The 17,611-nt window shown below is 34.6% G+C and overlaps 1 protein-coding gene and 1 long non-coding RNA gene across 3 annotated transcripts; one reads left to right on the top strand and one right to left on the bottom strand.

The window, feature by feature from the left end:
• Window positions 1–802: 802 nt before the first annotated feature.
• Window positions 803–15,132, bottom strand: LOC122139243. Its single transcript, XR_006156130.1, has 2 exons — window positions 14,932–15,132; window positions 803–1,463 (listed from the first exon to the last, which is right to left on the bottom strand). It is a non-coding gene; the product is annotated as an uncharacterized LOC122139243 (long non-coding RNA).
• Window positions 15,133–15,216: 84 nt separating this feature from the next.
• LOC109100003 (N-acetyltransferase 9-like) lies at window positions 15,217–17,590 on the top strand. 2 transcript variants are annotated; one of them, XM_019113496.2, is made up of 7 exons: window positions 15,217–15,296; window positions 15,506–15,592; window positions 15,681–15,790; window positions 15,903–16,043; window positions 16,120–16,179; window positions 16,268–16,362; window positions 16,936–17,590. In XM_019113496.2, coding segments are annotated over exons 1-7 (654 nt in total). In that variant the 5' UTR covers window positions 15,217–15,294; the 3' UTR covers window positions 17,095–17,590. The 2 variants fall into 2 exon arrangements, with proteins under 2 accessions (XP_018969041.1, XP_018969042.1); XM_019113497.2 differs by having other exon boundaries at window positions 15,290–15,430.
• The last annotated feature ends 21 nt before the right edge of the window (window positions 17,591–17,611 follow it).

Below are 17,611 nucleotides of genomic sequence, written 5' to 3'. Positions count from 1 at the left end.
GCTTATTTTCTGTAATAAACCAGTGGAAAGCCAATGAAAAAACCCTACTTGGTTTTTGTTGAGGAAACCAGGGTTGTGACAACTTTCTATATTTTAACTGATTTGAGAGCTGGTGGTATAAATATTTTTGTCTTAGAGTATATATACTTGGTACTTTTTGGAGCCAGACAAATGTGGTCACTGTAAGCTGTTGTTTTATGGTACAAATCTGAATAAAATTCCTAAAAAAAAAAAATCTTATATTGTGTCACAGAAAAGATATAAATATATATATATATATATATATATATATATATATAGATAGATATATAATAACAGCATACAGGTTTAAAGGACATTAGAGCATTTCATTTGTGCCTTGCTCTAGTTTTGGCTCTTATATTACTGATTTCTTTCCTGTTTGTGCCCTTTTGCTAATCGATTTGAATTTGTTTCCTGGTGGTTATTGACTGTTCATTGGATGTCGACCTTTGACCTAGTATGCATTTTGGGCTATACCCACACACACACTGAAAATGTACTGTATCTACACCCTTAACTCCAGCATTCTCCATAAAAAAAAGCACAAATACAAACAGACTTTAGTTGGCATGAATAAATGAAGCTTCAGTTCTACCAGAACAGATAATGTCTAAACATATCGGAATTCCAGCACTCTGACGTTTGAGAATAATGCACACCTCTCTCCTTTCGGCCCATTTTCATAAATGCACACAGCTCCAATCCTCTTTTCCCCCTACGGCACGGCCATCAATCTTCACTGACATCCTATTAACTCACAACAGACACCAATACCCACAGATAGGTTTCGTTGGCTATGTCTATCCCATTTATTTATTTATTTATTTTCCCATCGATCTGTCACAATATGTAGGATGAAACGTTTAACCGTGGCCTAAAAATAGCCGCAGCTATGGAGGAATTAATACATCTGCTAACATGTTATTTCTTTTTTTTCCCTCCTTTTGAAACAGACTCCATATTTTCACTTTGCTAGTAGCGTCTCTGCATGCGTCTGACATATGCTATTGTTTGTGTCACTTACAATTTAAAACCAAACCATGAAGTTGACACTTAAAAATATGGATCGAACTGTTACCATTGATCTTGGATATTCTGATCGGACTTTCTCCAACGGACTATTTACCCCGAGGAAACTCACAGTGAAACCTGCCAACTTGTGTGAGAGGCACATACTAAACCACACATCAAAATGACGAATCGTCTAAATAATAACACTGATCAAAGAGCTGCTCCACCGTCGTCAGTGCTCAGATGAAAGACTCCTATGATCCCTCCAGGGGAGCAGTAATGCTGAAAAGCTCTGGATGTCAGTGTGCCCTGATGTCAGGTCGATGGGGAGCCAGGATGGCAGGAACAGGTATCAGACATGGATGTGGCGTTATCAGTTCAGCAGGCACTGCTTCCTCAGATTGATCCATCTTAATGAGCTCATCACGCCCCTGCGGAGAGACGCCCTGATTACATCTGAACGCCACATGGAAGGAGAGAGCCTGCAGAGTTATACACTGCCCATCATGCATACATGCACATGATGCACGTAACACAATTTCTTAAACTACACTGTTGAGACACTGATATAATGTCATTTTTAGAGCAAGAGTCGTGCAATGACATTAAAAACCAAAACTAAAAATTCTGTCATTACATTATTCATCCTCATGTCATTCCAGATCTGTTTTCTTTAGCTCTAAACACAAACAAAAATCATTGTTTTCATACTGAACAAACTGAAGTTTATGTTGTTGCTCACTAAAAATATGAATCTCTAGTTTGGCTTTTAAATTAATTATAGCAGCTATGGTTCAGGTTAGACAGCAATAACATCAAGTGTCTCATAGTCATAACCAAACATCATCGTGTCAAAGACAAAGGTGCCATATTTGATTTAAAAGTCACTGCAATAGAAACATTAGCACACATACAACTTTGAATACAACATTACATTTATATATATATATATATATATATATATATATATATATATATATATATATATATATATATATATATATATATACAGTAAATACGAATTAATTCATTTGAGCTACTGCTCAGAAGTTTGGGGTCATTAGGATTTTTAATGTTTTTGAAATAAGTATCTTATGCTTACTAAGGCTGTATTTAATTAAACAAAATACAGTAAAGAAACCAATAATGTAAAATGTTACAATTTCTTTATTGTCACTTTTGATAAATTTAATTTATCTTTACTGAAATAACTTTTATTGTTGAATTTTTTTTTTTGGCTTGTCCTTTTAGGAGACCGCTTGAGGACATTCTGAATTGTTGTTGTACGGGGAAAAATGTAAAGATGTGTTTTTTACAGGTTTGGAATAACATCAAAGCATACTGTCACATAACATATTCCAACAGAGTTTGTCTGTCTTTTACTTCCTGTCACTTGTTGTAGTTCAGTGGATTGAAGGGTGTTAGGTTTGCTATTTGAAGAGCAAGTGAGTCATCACACAATAGAAAAATATTGAAAAAAGCCAAAAAGAAAGTGGCGACAAGTCTCTTTCATCCTCTTTCCTCTTTCATCCCATCCACATTTAGCATCTATTTCTGAAAACCGGCCCAGACAAACAAGCACCCACAATTCAGCACATAGGCACATACGCATGACCATCCGTAAATAGAGATTGAGATATTTGTTAATAACAAATTACTATGCTACTTACAGGTTTGATTACTTCCTACTTGGTGTCAAATTGACCATCAAAGCACCAAACAAATAAAGGCTCAGAGAGGATGACATCCACTGCTGGTGACTGAATGGATCAAGCACATTGTTATCAATTAAACATATTTATAGTCTACACCCCACTTTAATTAGGTTTCCTTCAATCGATAAAAATTGGCTGAAATAAAGTCAAGCTGTACCCCATCTCTATCTTGCCACAAAATTATAGATCATCATTAGTAAGTCCTATAAATACTGTTTGTGCATTTGAGCCAAAACCGTTAGGCCCTTTCTGAAAGCAATCTGACAGAAGAAGACTATATGACTATAAGAGAGTTGAGTTTAGAGCTTGACAGGTACACTAGAGCTCGGATGCACTGATAATTGCTCTCCAGATGAGAGTGAAACCTTCCTTTAGCATCATTAATCAACTGAATACATTACAATCAAACCAGCATAATTAAGAAGCTAAATTAATTAGAGCAGAAATGGATGCACAAGTGCAAAATATTGCTTTTCCGCTTCTAGGGCCCCCCTTTTCAAACTCGTGCCGCCATTAATGAAGAAATGAAAGTCGTTAAACTTCATGACTATATTTGCCTCTGACCTGGTTTTAATGAGCATGTTTATGAGGCCGTCATGGTGCTTGAACACTTGGTAGAGTGGCAGATATGGCTGGGACTATAATCCCATCCAGTCAAGTGAGGATATACTGAGCAGTCGGTACTGAATTATTTAATCATGAGATTTTTACACTCATGAGTCCACCTGTTTTAGGGCTGACACAAAAAGCTGTGTTCCAAAACTGCTTAAATATGCAGCTGCCTTCTCAGACAGCGTCTGAAAAAAATTGACCAGTTTGCAAAACTTTACACAGGTAGCAACCGTGTGTATAAAAAGCATGCTTCACGTGAAGAGCACAGAAGACTTGACAATTGATTCCAGTAAAGTCTAAGCTATAACAGTAATGTGTTAATAAGCTATGTATATGTTTTAAAATATAATAAAAAATCTAATATTATTTTACAATATTTAAGGAAGCGTTGTAATGTTCAATAATATTTTATATATTAAATACTATTAAATTTTATAGCATATTTAAGTTGCCTAAATTTTGGAACAGCCTTAGCATTAAAGGAATTGCTCACCCCACAATGGAAATTTCCTGAAAATGTATTGTAAGTAGACAACAGGGGATGGACTTTTTCACTGGAGGAATTGATTATGGATTAATATTTTGGTCAAAACCTACGGCTTAAAGTTAAAATGCCTAAATGATGGATTTGTTTATTGCAAGCGTGTAGCTTTTCACTTCAAATAACTGATTGACTACTTGTGGATTATTGTGATGTTTTTATCAGCTGTTTGGACTCTTATTCTGACGGCACCCTTCTACAAACTCATCTACATCTTGGATGGCCTGAGGGTGAGAAACGTTCTGCAAATTTTCATTTTTGGCTGAGCTATTCCTTTAATATGTCTCCTTGACAGACAGCACACTATAACTTTTGGAACAGAGAAACATAGTCACACCTCTATATACTGTATAAATAAATTATTCAGTCAGTCCATCAAATAAGAAACAAAAAGGATTGGCACTGTCATAGAGCATCAGTCTTAAGTTCTGTGACCGTAAATGGCCTGCAAGCACTGTCCTCATCCTCCCATTTGAATTCCATCAGATGGCACTCATCAGGAGAAAAGGTTGAACCTTATATCCAGAAGCTGGTCCATGTCAGGCTGTAATTGTTGTCAAGACATGGACTGTCAGTTCTGTCAGTAGTGCTCAGCTTCCTGGCGGAAACAGGAAAAGGGCTTAGACTCCTTCCCAACTTTCTTTCATCTTACATGGAAACATTTCTTTGATTAAAGGAAAGGGAACTAATTAAAGAAATCCATGGAACTGAAAGGATCTTGAGGTTTAAGGACAAATCATAAACACACATCTGAAAGATCTGACTCTGTTAACAATTCCGACAATAGCTTCTTTTTCAGATAATTACTTGAACTGGGACTTTTCCATTTTATTGTATTAAAATTTTATATTTAAAAGGTCATTTATATTTAAGTAATCTTTAGACAGGGACTTTTTCATTTTATTGTATTCGTCTACATAACTCTGCACAACTTGAATGTGTCCAGATCATATATGACCCACTGAGTATAATTGTTGTACATAAATAATTCAACAGCATTAAGTGTGACAAAAACTGAACTTTAGGGAGTTTATTCCCTGAAAAATGCAGAGTCACGGTTCTGTAACCACCCATCTAATAAGCGTTTCTCCTCATTGGTCTTTTGTTGTCTTGCCTCTGGGCTACAATGTCTCCTCTTGCAATTTTATCTTCATAATTCTGCATCTCGGGGTCATAATCATAATTATCTTTTACATATCTCATTAAATGGACCTCATTTCCCCAGAACTAAGCCTCAGTTAGAGATTAGCCCTCTATTGACAATCCCTTATGATGAACCATGCAATGAATAATGCATGAATAGTTCACACTATTCACTATTCACACTAAAGTTTTTTTCTTAAGTGTATCAATATTGTACCCTTTTTGGATCTGTACATGGAATAGCATATCTTAACAAGAAAGAAACCTAAAAATCACAGCGCAAATACGGTTTCATCATTGTGGTATAAAAACATGTTTCTTTCCATTTACTGTGGCAAGAAAAAGGATGTGAACGCATTGGAATCAGATGTTTTTCTCCATTAATTTGTCATTAAAGTCACAGGTACAGACAAACTATAGATCAGAACACAAACAATTGTAATCTTTCATGTTTTTATTGAACAAATCCCAATAAACATTCACAGAGATGTGGAAAAAGTAAGTGAACTTCACCTTGTTGTCCTAGATGAACCACAACGTCCTCCAGATCCTGCACATTATTTGGTTTTACAGCATATTCTGCATATTTGAAACATTTACAACAGTTACTGTGGAATTTTAATATTCTTCTTTTCACACTAAGGGCAGATAATGGACTCACACACAACTATAAAAATATCCAAAAAATGACCTACACGCATCAAAAGAACCATTCATTAAAGGTGCCATGTGTAAAAATTGAGGTAAAAATATCCAAAAAATGACCTACACGCATCAAAAGAATGAGAAGAAATAAGGGCGATGATGTCATTAAAAAAATGTCAAGTTATAGTGCTGCAGAGATATCAACCTTAATTAGCATTAGCATTACTAGCCACGGCCCGACAGGTGTCGTAATACCAGTTTCGGCCATGGGAGGGGGTATGCGGGCAACATAACCACCAGCCAACCTGCAATACACGAATAACTCGCACGGCTTGTGGGTGTACTGGAACCTGATGTCAATCGTGTGGAAGGTACAGCCCACTACTTTATTTCAGTTCAGGGAAGAGAGCGGAAGGATGGCTGAAGCCCTTGGCAAGAGACACCTACCACCACCACCCGCTACAGGGAAACAACCGCGCTCAGAATCACAAATCAAATTCGATAAGAAAAGGAGCCGAAACAGAGTAAACATCGGCACTGCTTTCCATCGCTGGAGACAACTGATGGACTTGAAAGAAATGAGGTTCGACTCCGAACTTGCAACATTTCTTTTGGATTGGTAAGTAAGATGCTGTTAGTATTTCGCTAGAAGTTTGTTTTATATGTTTGCGTATTTTTTTCGGGAAGTTATAACATAGAAATGTATCGAAGGCTGTTCGATAAACGTGCTAATGTTAGCGATGGCTAACCGTAGCTGCGTTTGATAATTAGCTAGCTATAACTTACCCACAGATCCGATCCGGTTTTCACCTGTTATCTACCAAAGCCCGTCTCTACCAAGCTGATGCTAAAATGTAACATTACCTAAGAAGCTTGAAATGTCTTCGATGATAATGAACCCGAGAGAGAGAGAGAGAGAGAGAGAGAGAGAGAGAGGAGAGAGAGAGAGAGAGAGAGAGCGCCCCGGCCGCGCGCGCACTCACTCACTATATTCAGAGCGGTCAAGTTTTTGAAAGCGTGTGAAAAGAGTCAATTGTGTCTCACGGTGAATGCTTGAGAGTTGGCAGCTCTGGTTACGTTGGTTGGCGCTAGCTTGGTCAACATCAGCTGTCTGATGTTGACCAATGATGTTGACAGAATGCTGTCTGTCAAATTAATTTAATTCAAATAATGTGTATATACAACTCAAAATGTAATATGAACAAAACGAATATGAACATATTCACTGGTAAAGGTGAAGGGGAGTAGCTTGAAGATGTCATGTTTCAAAATCACTTGACATCACCCAACGTTCCTCTGGAGGCAAAACGTCCTTTAGGCTTCGGCTATGGCTCTAGGGTTGTTGTGAAGGTAGGGGCGGAGCATAGAGACTATGCCGTTTCTCGTTTGTTACTCTAGAGTAGACCAATTCACTTTATTGAGGCATACTGCCCCCATCTGGTATGGAATGTGGAAAATGACTTTAAAATTTTGACAAACATAAAACATATCTACTTTAAGAGCCGGGGATGTAAATGGCTTTAAAATGGTGATCAGGGTAAATTGTATTTATTTTTTGTCATGTATGTATCTTCTGTAGCTTCTGACGGGCAGTAAAAAAGAAAAAAGGGTGTACATTTAAACAAAAACATAAAAAATATATAATAATTAACATCATCATCACCATTAGGTTCAAAAGTTTACACTCCCTGGCTCTTAATTGTCCTTAGTGTGAAAAGATGATCTCAAAAATCATACTGTCACTGTTCAAATATGCAGAATATGCTAGAAAATAAAATAATAAAATTGCACATTGTGTTTGGCTGTACTTGTGACTTCGATGAAGATCAGATATTATTTTATGACCAATTAATGCAAAAAAACAACAACAACAAAAACAACCAATTTAAATAGGGTTCACATACTTTGTCCTGCCACTGTACTGTCACAATAATTTCAACTTGAGTTTTCAGAGTTTTAGTTATATTTTCTTCATCATTAATTATATTTAAAGTGGAGCAATCTAATTACTGCAAGTTGTCACTTTGATTAGAAAAAAAAATTAAGGTTGCAGTTTAGTGAGTTATTTAACAATGAGGAAAATTTAATCAATCAGCTCTGACTCCAATGAGAATAATTATTTGACATGACTGCCAGCCTGGCTGTGTATAACATGCCCACGACGCAGTTATGTCAGTTAAAAAAACAAACTTTAAAGTATTTATACTGCACAGTAATGATGTATGACTGACTGAAATGCTTTGAGTTTATAAGTGGGATATAACTCATTTCAACTGGCATTAAACTACTGCTACAGCAAGAATATATAAATGAACGGTTGTGCTCAGATTGTCCACTTCACCTCTGTGCCCTGCCCTTGTGTGACAGAGACAGCTTTTTCACATGCACTGCAATATTGTGCCCAGTGTGAGGCCATTTTCACAAGTGTGTTTTTCTCCCTGATGTGTGATTCTTTATTACCTCTAATTAGCTGTGTTTGTGGTGAGTGTCCTCCAAAAGACACGTCAGACAACCCAAAGACAAACTACGCCTGGCATATCATCCTGAAAGAGGCTATGGCCCACCATTGATATTGTGATCCTGGGTGAACAGTGTGATCACTAAGACCCCTCTCCCTCACCACCATCTGTCCTTTTCTCAGAGGTCACCCAATCACAGTCTCTGTAAGTGGTTGGCATTGGAGACCAGTGTATAACGCAATCAGCGACTAATCCTTATGGTTTTAGACTCAAAGCAGAAGTGTCTAGTTTCTGTGCGAATAATATAACTGAAGAAACTGGAAAAATAATAACTGATTTCAGACAGGTTTCCTCAATAATCCACTTATGTCATTGGTTGCAAAAACAGATAGTCCCACCCTAAAGTCACACTACTGGTTAAGAAAATGTTCTCATACAAACAGAATGATGATATTTATGCTCTTCAGAGGAATCAACCTCCAAATGGCTTTCTTATATTTACACTACCATTCAAAATGTGGGAGCAGTAAAAATTTAAATTAGATTTTTTTTATTATTCAGCAAGTAAAGACATTTCTAAATGTAAAAAAGATTTTTATTATTTAACAAAGATGTATGTAAATTGGATGTAAATGTATATAAATTTAACAAGGACTGACAGTAAAGCCATTTATAATTTAAAAATAGAAATATAAAAAAAACTCAATTTCAAATAAATGCTGTATTTTTATTCATCAAAGAATCCTGATATTAATACAATTACAATAATAAGTGTATTAAAACAATTTCTAAAGGATCATGTGACACTGAAGACTGGAGTAATGGCCACTTAAAATTCAGCTTTGCATCACAAGAATAAATTACATATTATTTATGTAATAACAGCAGTTATTTGAAATTGTAATATTTAACAATATTTTGGTTTCTATACAGCCTTTGTGGGGAAATAAAAATCTTTAAAAAAAAAAACAACAAAAAACTTTGTTTTTGAATGGTAGTGTATATGGAACATCATAATGAATCATTTGGAGACCCAAATTAAAAACAAAATATAACACCTTTGCAAGAAAAGCTCAGAAATGTTTCATAAGTTTTCGTGAATGGACAGTGGTTATCATGTTTAGTGCGTGATGAATATGTGTCCAGCATATGTGGTCATTGAGATCACTGTGTGATCTGGAAACGCTCTATGGGATCAGCGAGTGGCCAAATTGTGTCCACAATGTGTGTGTATGTGCATGTGTGTCTTGCAACAGGCTGTGAGAGTGTCACTGTCCCCTCAGTAATTCAGGCCTTCAAGCTGAGATCAGTTCTAATAAACCATCTGCCACGTCATCCTGCTGCATTCCCACTACACCATCACAATACCTCAATACCTAAAAAAAACCTCTCCTAAACGCAGCACACCCAGCCATGCTATACAAGTACACCATGAGAGATTACAGAAATGACAATATGAAAAATATCAGAGCATATCGTTCATATGGAACAGCAGAGTTTAAAGAATCTTACAAAAGCAGAGATTCTTCAATTAAAGTGCCCATGCAATCAGACTTTATTTTCAGCAATTAATATTTAAACAAGTACCATCATATCTCAAGGACAAATGCAGAGCGAGAGCGAATGCTGAACGATGAACGAACGAACAACCTAAGTCAAGCCATATCTATTGTTTTAAAATTTTTAACTGAATTACAAACAGAAGCCAAAAGCTGGACATCATATTCTGCTGCTAATATTCAGGGTCAGATGTGCTGTAGTGTCATAGGTTCAAAGTGTTGTACTGTACTTCTTAAAGTTGATTAAATAAATTTAAATCATCTAGTCTCTGCCATCTGATGTTAGCTCCAACAGCAGGTTCAATAGACATGTTTGATATATTAAGATTGTTAGAATACCTTGTAAAGTGTTCTTAATTTATCTGCAAATGTATTACCTATTTCCGATGAACCTGCAGTCTCCAGAAATTTAATTAAGTTCATAATAGCATACTGTATATTAAGGGATTAACACTGTTAATAAAATCTGACACAAGTTTGAGTCTTAATAGCTTTTTTAATTACACCCAAAAAAACATAAAACTTTGATATTCTAAAAATGATTGCACATCTTGTTTGTTAGTTTAATTATGATACCGAATATTGAATGTGGAGCATATTAAAATAAATGCAAATATATTTTGTGGAACATGCAAAGCCTAGAAACCTTATAACATGTATGATCAATTTTGTACTCTATTGAATTTACTTTTTTTATGTGGGGGGAAAAAAACATCTCATGCCACCAGAGTTATGGAAATTATTGCGACAAGCATCAGATATGCAATAATAAAACACAAGTGTAATTATGTTCAGCTGTTCTCAGAGAAGGTTCGCAATAGTTTTAGGCTATTAAACTTTAATGGATTCATTTGCATTTTTGTCAACAGTGGCAAAAATAATTAAATATTTCACAAAGTTTAATTTGGCTTTTAAATGAATGTTGTGGTATAACAAAATTTTCCAGCTTAAATTAAACATAATAAGGGAACATATCAGTAGGAAAATCAATTAACAGTAGAACCATTATATTTCACTTTTAAATCATGCCTGATTTCTTGCTGTAGATTTGCTATAGTGCATGAAGCTCCAGCACATGTGAATCTTGTATTTCCCAAACAGAATGGAATAGGCTGGCTTTGTATAAGTGATAGATGGCACAAAAGCACTGAGCTGTCTCTAGTCTTTGCAATGGTTTTGCTTCTACCTTTGGACAGGATTTAGACATAGAAAGTTCAAAGCAGCCAATGGAACAGTGGCGCACGTCTGAAAATCAACAACGCTATAGCAGGATGTGTTGAATTTATGCATCAGAATTGCAGAAGAAAAAAAATCCTAAAATTACAACAGCAGCTTTTCATAAACATAATAACTTCCAAAAGTTTGAGGACCACATTTCACACCAATTTACCTTGCATTTATTCCTTTATACGGTTTCAGGGCAAAAATGAGTAGTGCATTTTTTTGCATGATGTAAAATAGGAACAACAAGAAATGAGAAAATTACAATTCACATCAGAGTATGTTAACATTTGCATTCATCTCCTGAAGGAATAAATTGAGCGGATATTTCAGGGCACGATTTCAAGTACGACAATGTCCCAGCAAAGAGGCTTATGAAGGTTAGATGCGATAAACAGTAATTATCTTATTATTCAGTGTTGTTCTTATTTTCTTACATGGAAATGAAAAGTGTTTTGAAGTACTCCGGGTCTAGTTGTTATCCTTTTTATTCATATTTCTCGGGGTAGGTTTATTTTTGAAATTCAATTTCTGGACAAGGATGGTCCTTTAAGTTTTGACTTCATAAAAAGTAATAGAACATTTCCATAAAAAAAAAAAAGAAAAACCTTTTGTGACAATATAATAATATTTAATAATAATATAAATAATATAAACTTATTAAGAGGAATTGTAAACAGCAATGTGTCATATATTAAAGCATTGTAGCAAGTGAAATGCATGACAACTTGCCTTAATATTAAAAAATAAAAAATGTATTAAAAAAATGTATTCTTATGCAGGAAAGATGCAATAAATTAATCAAAAGTGAGTGAACACATTTATGATGTTACCAAAGATTTCTATTTTAAATAAATGCTGTTTATAAATATTAAATACTGTAAAAAAATTTGAGCAGCACAACTATGTTTAACATTGATAACAATATATTATAATATTAAAATAGAAAGCCTTAAGCGGTTATTTTATACTGTAATAATATTTGTATTATTACTGTATTTGTGATTAAATAAATGCAAATGAGAATAAGAGAACTTTTGAACAGTAGTGTATTCTAAAGGTATAGTCAACTCTTGCGTAAATGTTTGCAACTGTGTAACTAGTACAAAAAATATACTATTGCAATCTTAGCTTTCATAAAAACAAATTTAACCTCTTTAATTACAAGGTGTCCAACATTTAAACGATTAAAAAATTATATTTTTTTATAATATATGGCCTATTCCTACTTGACAACTTTCATACCAGTTTCTATGTGACAATAAAACAATAAAATCTCTTGTATGCATGTTTCACCCAGTTTATAGATTGATAAAAAGGTATATTCATGCACATAAATAAAGCAAGTATAACTGATGTGCTGCTATCCTGCCGTGACACCCCACTTAGCAGGTAATGATAGAGTCTGTGGGAAAACTGACGTTTAAACTGAATAAAATCATCTTTAGCCTGCTGTTAGACACAAGAATGCCTGTATCACAGATGCTCATGTATTATTGCTTATAAAGCTATCACAATAAATGACACACCGTCAGCAGATTTCTGAAATTACAAGAGAGGACAGTCATCAATCATGACTCTCCATTCAAATATTCAGTTGATTTCTCCTGTGTATTTCCCTGCAGTGTAACAGGGCATGTCGGGAAGGATCATTAAGATGGGAAATATTAATTATAAAAATAATAATGCAATAAAACATAATTGTTTTTTTTTGAGGAAAAAAATAATCTTTTCCTTAGCTCCTTCTAAACTCTAATCCATTTAAGCCACTTAAAAAAAAAAAAAAAAAAAAAAAAAAAGGTAATTGTGACTTTTTATCCCACAATTATTTTTTAAATGAAAATCTCTCGAAATTTCGACTTTACATTTCACAATTCTGAATTGTGAGATCTAAACAGGTGCAATTCAGATTTTTTTTTTCTTAGAACTGCATGATATAAACTCCCAATTGCAAGTTATTAAATCAGAATTTTGAGTTATAAACTCGCAATTCTGACAACATATCAGTCTTTCTCAGAATTGGACTTTATAACTCGCAATTGCAAGCTTATATCTCACAATTCTGACTTTATTTCTCGCAACTGTGAGTTTATATCCCGCAATTCTGACTTTATATCTCATAATTCTGGCTTTATATCTCACAATTCTGACTTTATATCTCGCAATTCTGTTTATATCTCACAATTCTAAGAAAAAATTCTGAATTGCGAGTTTATATACAAAGCAAATTCTTAGAAAAAAAATTGAGAAATGTAAATGTAAATTCACAACTGCGAGAAAAAAATGTCAGAATTGTGAGATACCTTTTAAATTTTTTATTTAGTGGCGGAAACAGGCTTCCATAATGCTGTCTACCTGTCGACTGTCTGTGTTTATTTGTATCTATACAAACACATAAACAAGAGAGTGATGATAGAGAGACGGATCGTCTTGTCCGCTTGAGCGTCTGTCTCACAGGCGGCTCCTGTAGGACCCAACATACTTATGGCCTCTTCACTGTCACTTAATTCATTACCGCAGAGGAAGCCAGACCAAGGGGACTCCATTAGACTAATTTTAGAGAAGAGGACAGATAGACGCTTTCTCAGCAAGTGAGCTGAATGAATCCCTTTCATTAGCACTGACTGATGGCTCGTCACCTCACGCCGTCGATGACTGGCACGAGGGTGATAACAGAAACATGGTGGCGAACACACCACTTGTCCATAAAGAGACAGGGGTGAAGGGAAATATATATGAAGAACTGGTCACTTTAAGAACAGACCTGCCCTGCTCACTCAGATACATGACAAACTGCCCTTTTCAAAGTGAAGTTAGCTTCCAACACTGCTTGTCCTGGTGCCTTATCTGTGTTAGAAACTATAGTCTGCCCCGACCCAGATTCCACTCCACAATAGATGTTTGATCATGCTCATTTCCCAAAATTACTTAATTATTATAGAGATCAAGAAAGTCAACAGTTATGTTGTTTCTAAGATAATTTGGGATGATCAAATCCTAAACAAATGGTGAGCAATTGTAGAATGGGAGCGGGTGTGGGACACCGAGAACCATCTCAGACAATTAGATGACAGAACTTTATTTACATATAAACCACAGCTGTTACAACAGGAGCAAATAAATTTCCATTAAGTGTAGTAAACTGTAAATTTGTAAAAGGTTTGAGTTTAGGATGTTCTTGCTTCATTTATATAATGATTGATAATTTATATAAATCATATTACGTAATTTTTCAAATTTTATTATTTCTATTATAACTGTATGCTTCATTTTATAGTTAAAAATAGCAGAAATTGACATACAAAATTTAAAACAGATCGACCTATTTTTTCCCCACATAAACTAATAAAATATTAATTAAAACCCCTGGAAACATATTTTAGTAAAGGTTACACTTACCTGCCATAAAGTACTGCATACATTGCAATATATTCCAAGTCATCTGAAGCCATGTAATGGATTTGCACATTAAAATCTGCCGCATCTGTGATACACAGTGATGCTGACATCTATAATATAGTGAGAACTTCTCAGGTTACAAAATATTCAATACTCAAAAACAAACAAAAAAACAGTTAAAATATAATTATCCCACTCATTTCTTTTTTTCTCTCATGTAGTTCTCATTTACTTATGAGAAAATAATTGCAATATAATTAGGCTACTCATTTTGTGTTTCATGGAAGAAAGAAAAACATGAGAGCAACATGAGTGAGAGGAAAAGGCTTTTTTGTGCAGGGCTGCACAATTTAGTAGAAAAATAAATATCACTGCAACTGAACTGCAATATAAGAAGGAAAGCATACAGATAACGTTTGATGAGCTGGAAAAAAACAGCAAAAAGAAAAAAATATCACACAATCTATTAAATAAAAAAAAATATTAAATAAATTATTAAGTATGAAAAAAACAAAATAGCACAGAATGTATTAAGTCCAATGCATTTGTAAGTCGCTTATTTGGATAGATAAAATATACTAAATATAAATGTAACAGCTACTTACTGGTACTGTTGTTTTCCATGTTTCTTCCCTCCAAAATGTTGATGGCACTTCCTAAGCGATGATATCATTATGAATTGCATTTTGTAATATTGCAAAGATGAAAAAGTGATAAAAAAAAAACTTTCATTATTAAGAGAATGTGCACATGAATAATCTGTCCACTGACTTTCATTTATACTTTGTGGGTGGTCTTTTTTTATCCTAAATTTATCTTGAAACTAACAATTATTATGAAATATATTTAATCGACTAATGAAGTCTTTAAACGAAAAGCTGTAACCTTGCGCCCTCTCGCGTTTCACAATACAATCACGCGCCAGTTTGTTCGCGTGCTGATGACGTAGTTCATATGCGCCGCTGTTTATGTGAGTCGAAATTCATTGCAAATCATAATATCGTGATATTATCTGTTTAGTCTGTTGACACGTTGATTATATTCGTAAATTAAACAGATGGACATAATTTAAGCGACCATTCTGTATTCAAGTTTGAATCTGAGGTACGATGGTGACAAAAATGCTACACTGCTAGTTAGAACATTAAGATGTGTGCCTTAAAACACTTTATTTTACAGGCTGCTTAAAATGAGGATAAATGAAGATACATTACTGGAGGGGGAGAAGGTTGTATTAGTACCTTACAATGCAGATCATGTTCCCAGGTATTAAGCAGTAGATCCAGCATATCATCTCGGGGCTGGTGGTTGTAGTCTCCGTTCATTTGAACCTCGTCTAACCTCTATTTTTTAGGTATCATCAATGGATGTGCGCTCCTGAACTGCAGAAGCTGTCTGCATCAGAGCCCCTGACACTGGAGCAGGAATATGACATGCAAAGATGCTGGAGAGAAGATGATGACAGTGAGCTTCCACCTTTCACATAAACATCTGTCCTGTTGACATTCAAGCACATAGTCAATATTATCCCTAATCTGTTTCTGTATATATTTATCATGTGTTTTATCTCCATCAGAGTGCACCTTCATCATCTTGGATAAACAGAAATGGGCAGATCCGAGTATACCAGAGCAAGAGTGCATGGTGGGAGATGTTAACATTTTCCTCACTGACCCCAGCGATCCTTCCCTGGCTGAATTGGAGATCATGATTGCAGGTTACAGAGGTTGCAATGCATTTTATTTCATTCCGATTGGATTGAGCCTGTCAGTAACATCAAATCATTTTTTTAGTGCCCTGCTACAGAGGAAAGGGACTTGGGAAAGAAGTAACACGCATGATGATGTACTACGGTAATATAAAGCTGATGATTAAAGATCTATTAATAATAGTAGTGACTACTCCTTATATGTAGACTGTTTTTGTGATTTACCTCAACAGGTGTCCATAAACTTGGAATTCAAAAGTTTGAAGTCAAGATTGGTTTGGATAACAAAATCAGCATTGCCATGTTCAAGAAATTCCACTTCCGAGAGGTGAGAGTGAATAAAATGAATTCATTCAGAAATTGTTTTAATTCCCAAGTAAACATGGTTATATTTTTCATGAATTCTGACACATGCTACCAAAAGTTTAGAATTAAGATTTTAATACTATTACAAATTACATTAATATTAAAACATTTTAAAATCAGTTTAAAAAAATGTAATTTATTCCTGTGATAGTAAAGCAGCCTTAACCCCAGTCACACGCTCAAGAAACATTTCATTATCATCATCAGTGTTATCATCCGTGATATATTAAAAATGATTTATTATGTGACACTGAAGACTGAAGTAACAGCTGCGGAACATTTAGCTTTGCCATCACAGGAATAAATAAAATTTAAAAAAAATACATTCAAATGGCAAAAAAAATTCAAAGAAATTTAGACTTGTTTGGCATAAAATAATTCTTTCAAAAACATCCAAAAATGAGTATAGTGTATTATAGTTATTTTAACTGCTTAACCTTTTTCTGACATTTTTGTGATTGTAAAAAGAAAATTTTTATTTGGAAATATATACGTATGTACTTTTTTTGTTTGTTTGTTCGCTGTGTCTCTGCAGCTCTCCATCAGTGAGGTCTTTCAAGAGGTTATTCTTGGGGTCACCGTGAATGAGGCTTTACAGAAGCATGTTTTTGGAAACATGGACTTCATGCTGCAGAGGGAGTACGGGAAGGCACGGGACAGCAGGCAGGCACCGTTCACACCATTATCTCTGTGATAATGGTTTGTAGAAGATTATATGAAAAGAGAACAGCCCCACAGTGCATCTCAATATGAAATATTAATCACTCATTGTGCCACAGAAAGCTGAGGTAACTCTAGTAGCGTTTATCACGTTCTTATGTGACAAAATAGTTCTGAATTTTTCTAATTCAGAATTAAATGTGATGACTCAATACTGTATTGTTAGAAATATTATTTTATAGTATTGTGATTTTAACTTCTTAAGGCATGGAAATCAAGAAACTGTACTATTTAAAAAAAAAAATCAAATGTAGGCCTTTTAATCTGCATACTGCATGTTGCAATAATTTAATGTAAGAAAACAGATATAGATTATATTTGTTATATTTCTGTTGCTTGTAATATTGTAAATCTTTGTGACTATAGACAAGATACTAATCAGTTTGTCTTTCATGTCGGTTATTTGTGTTGTAGTAAATTTATGGCATTTATCGTCCTTGCAACAATAAAAAATACAGTCTTGAAAATAAGTTTGTTGTCCATTGATGCTA

Source organism: Cyprinus carpio, chromosome B12 (genome assembly GCF_018340385.1).
Source record: "Cyprinus carpio isolate SPL01 chromosome B12, ASM1834038v1, whole genome shotgun sequence".
NCBI classification, from domain to species: domain Eukaryota; kingdom Metazoa; phylum Chordata; class Actinopteri; order Cypriniformes; family Cyprinidae; genus Cyprinus; species Cyprinus carpio.
Note: the sequence above shows the minus strand (reverse complement) of the source record. Positions and strands in the feature narration are given on the sequence as shown.

Bases quoted from the DNA above. Each gene is read 5' to 3' on its own strand.
- LOC109100003 (XM_019113496.2), top strand. The intron at 15,791-15,902 runs GTGAGCTTCCAC...TATCTCCATCAG, and splicing joins CTGGAGAGAAGATGATGACA to AGTGCACCTTCATCATCTTG. The intron at 16,044-16,119 runs GTTACAGAGGTT...TCATTTTTTTAG, and splicing joins ATTGGAGATCATGATTGCAG to TGCCCTGCTACAGAGGAAAG.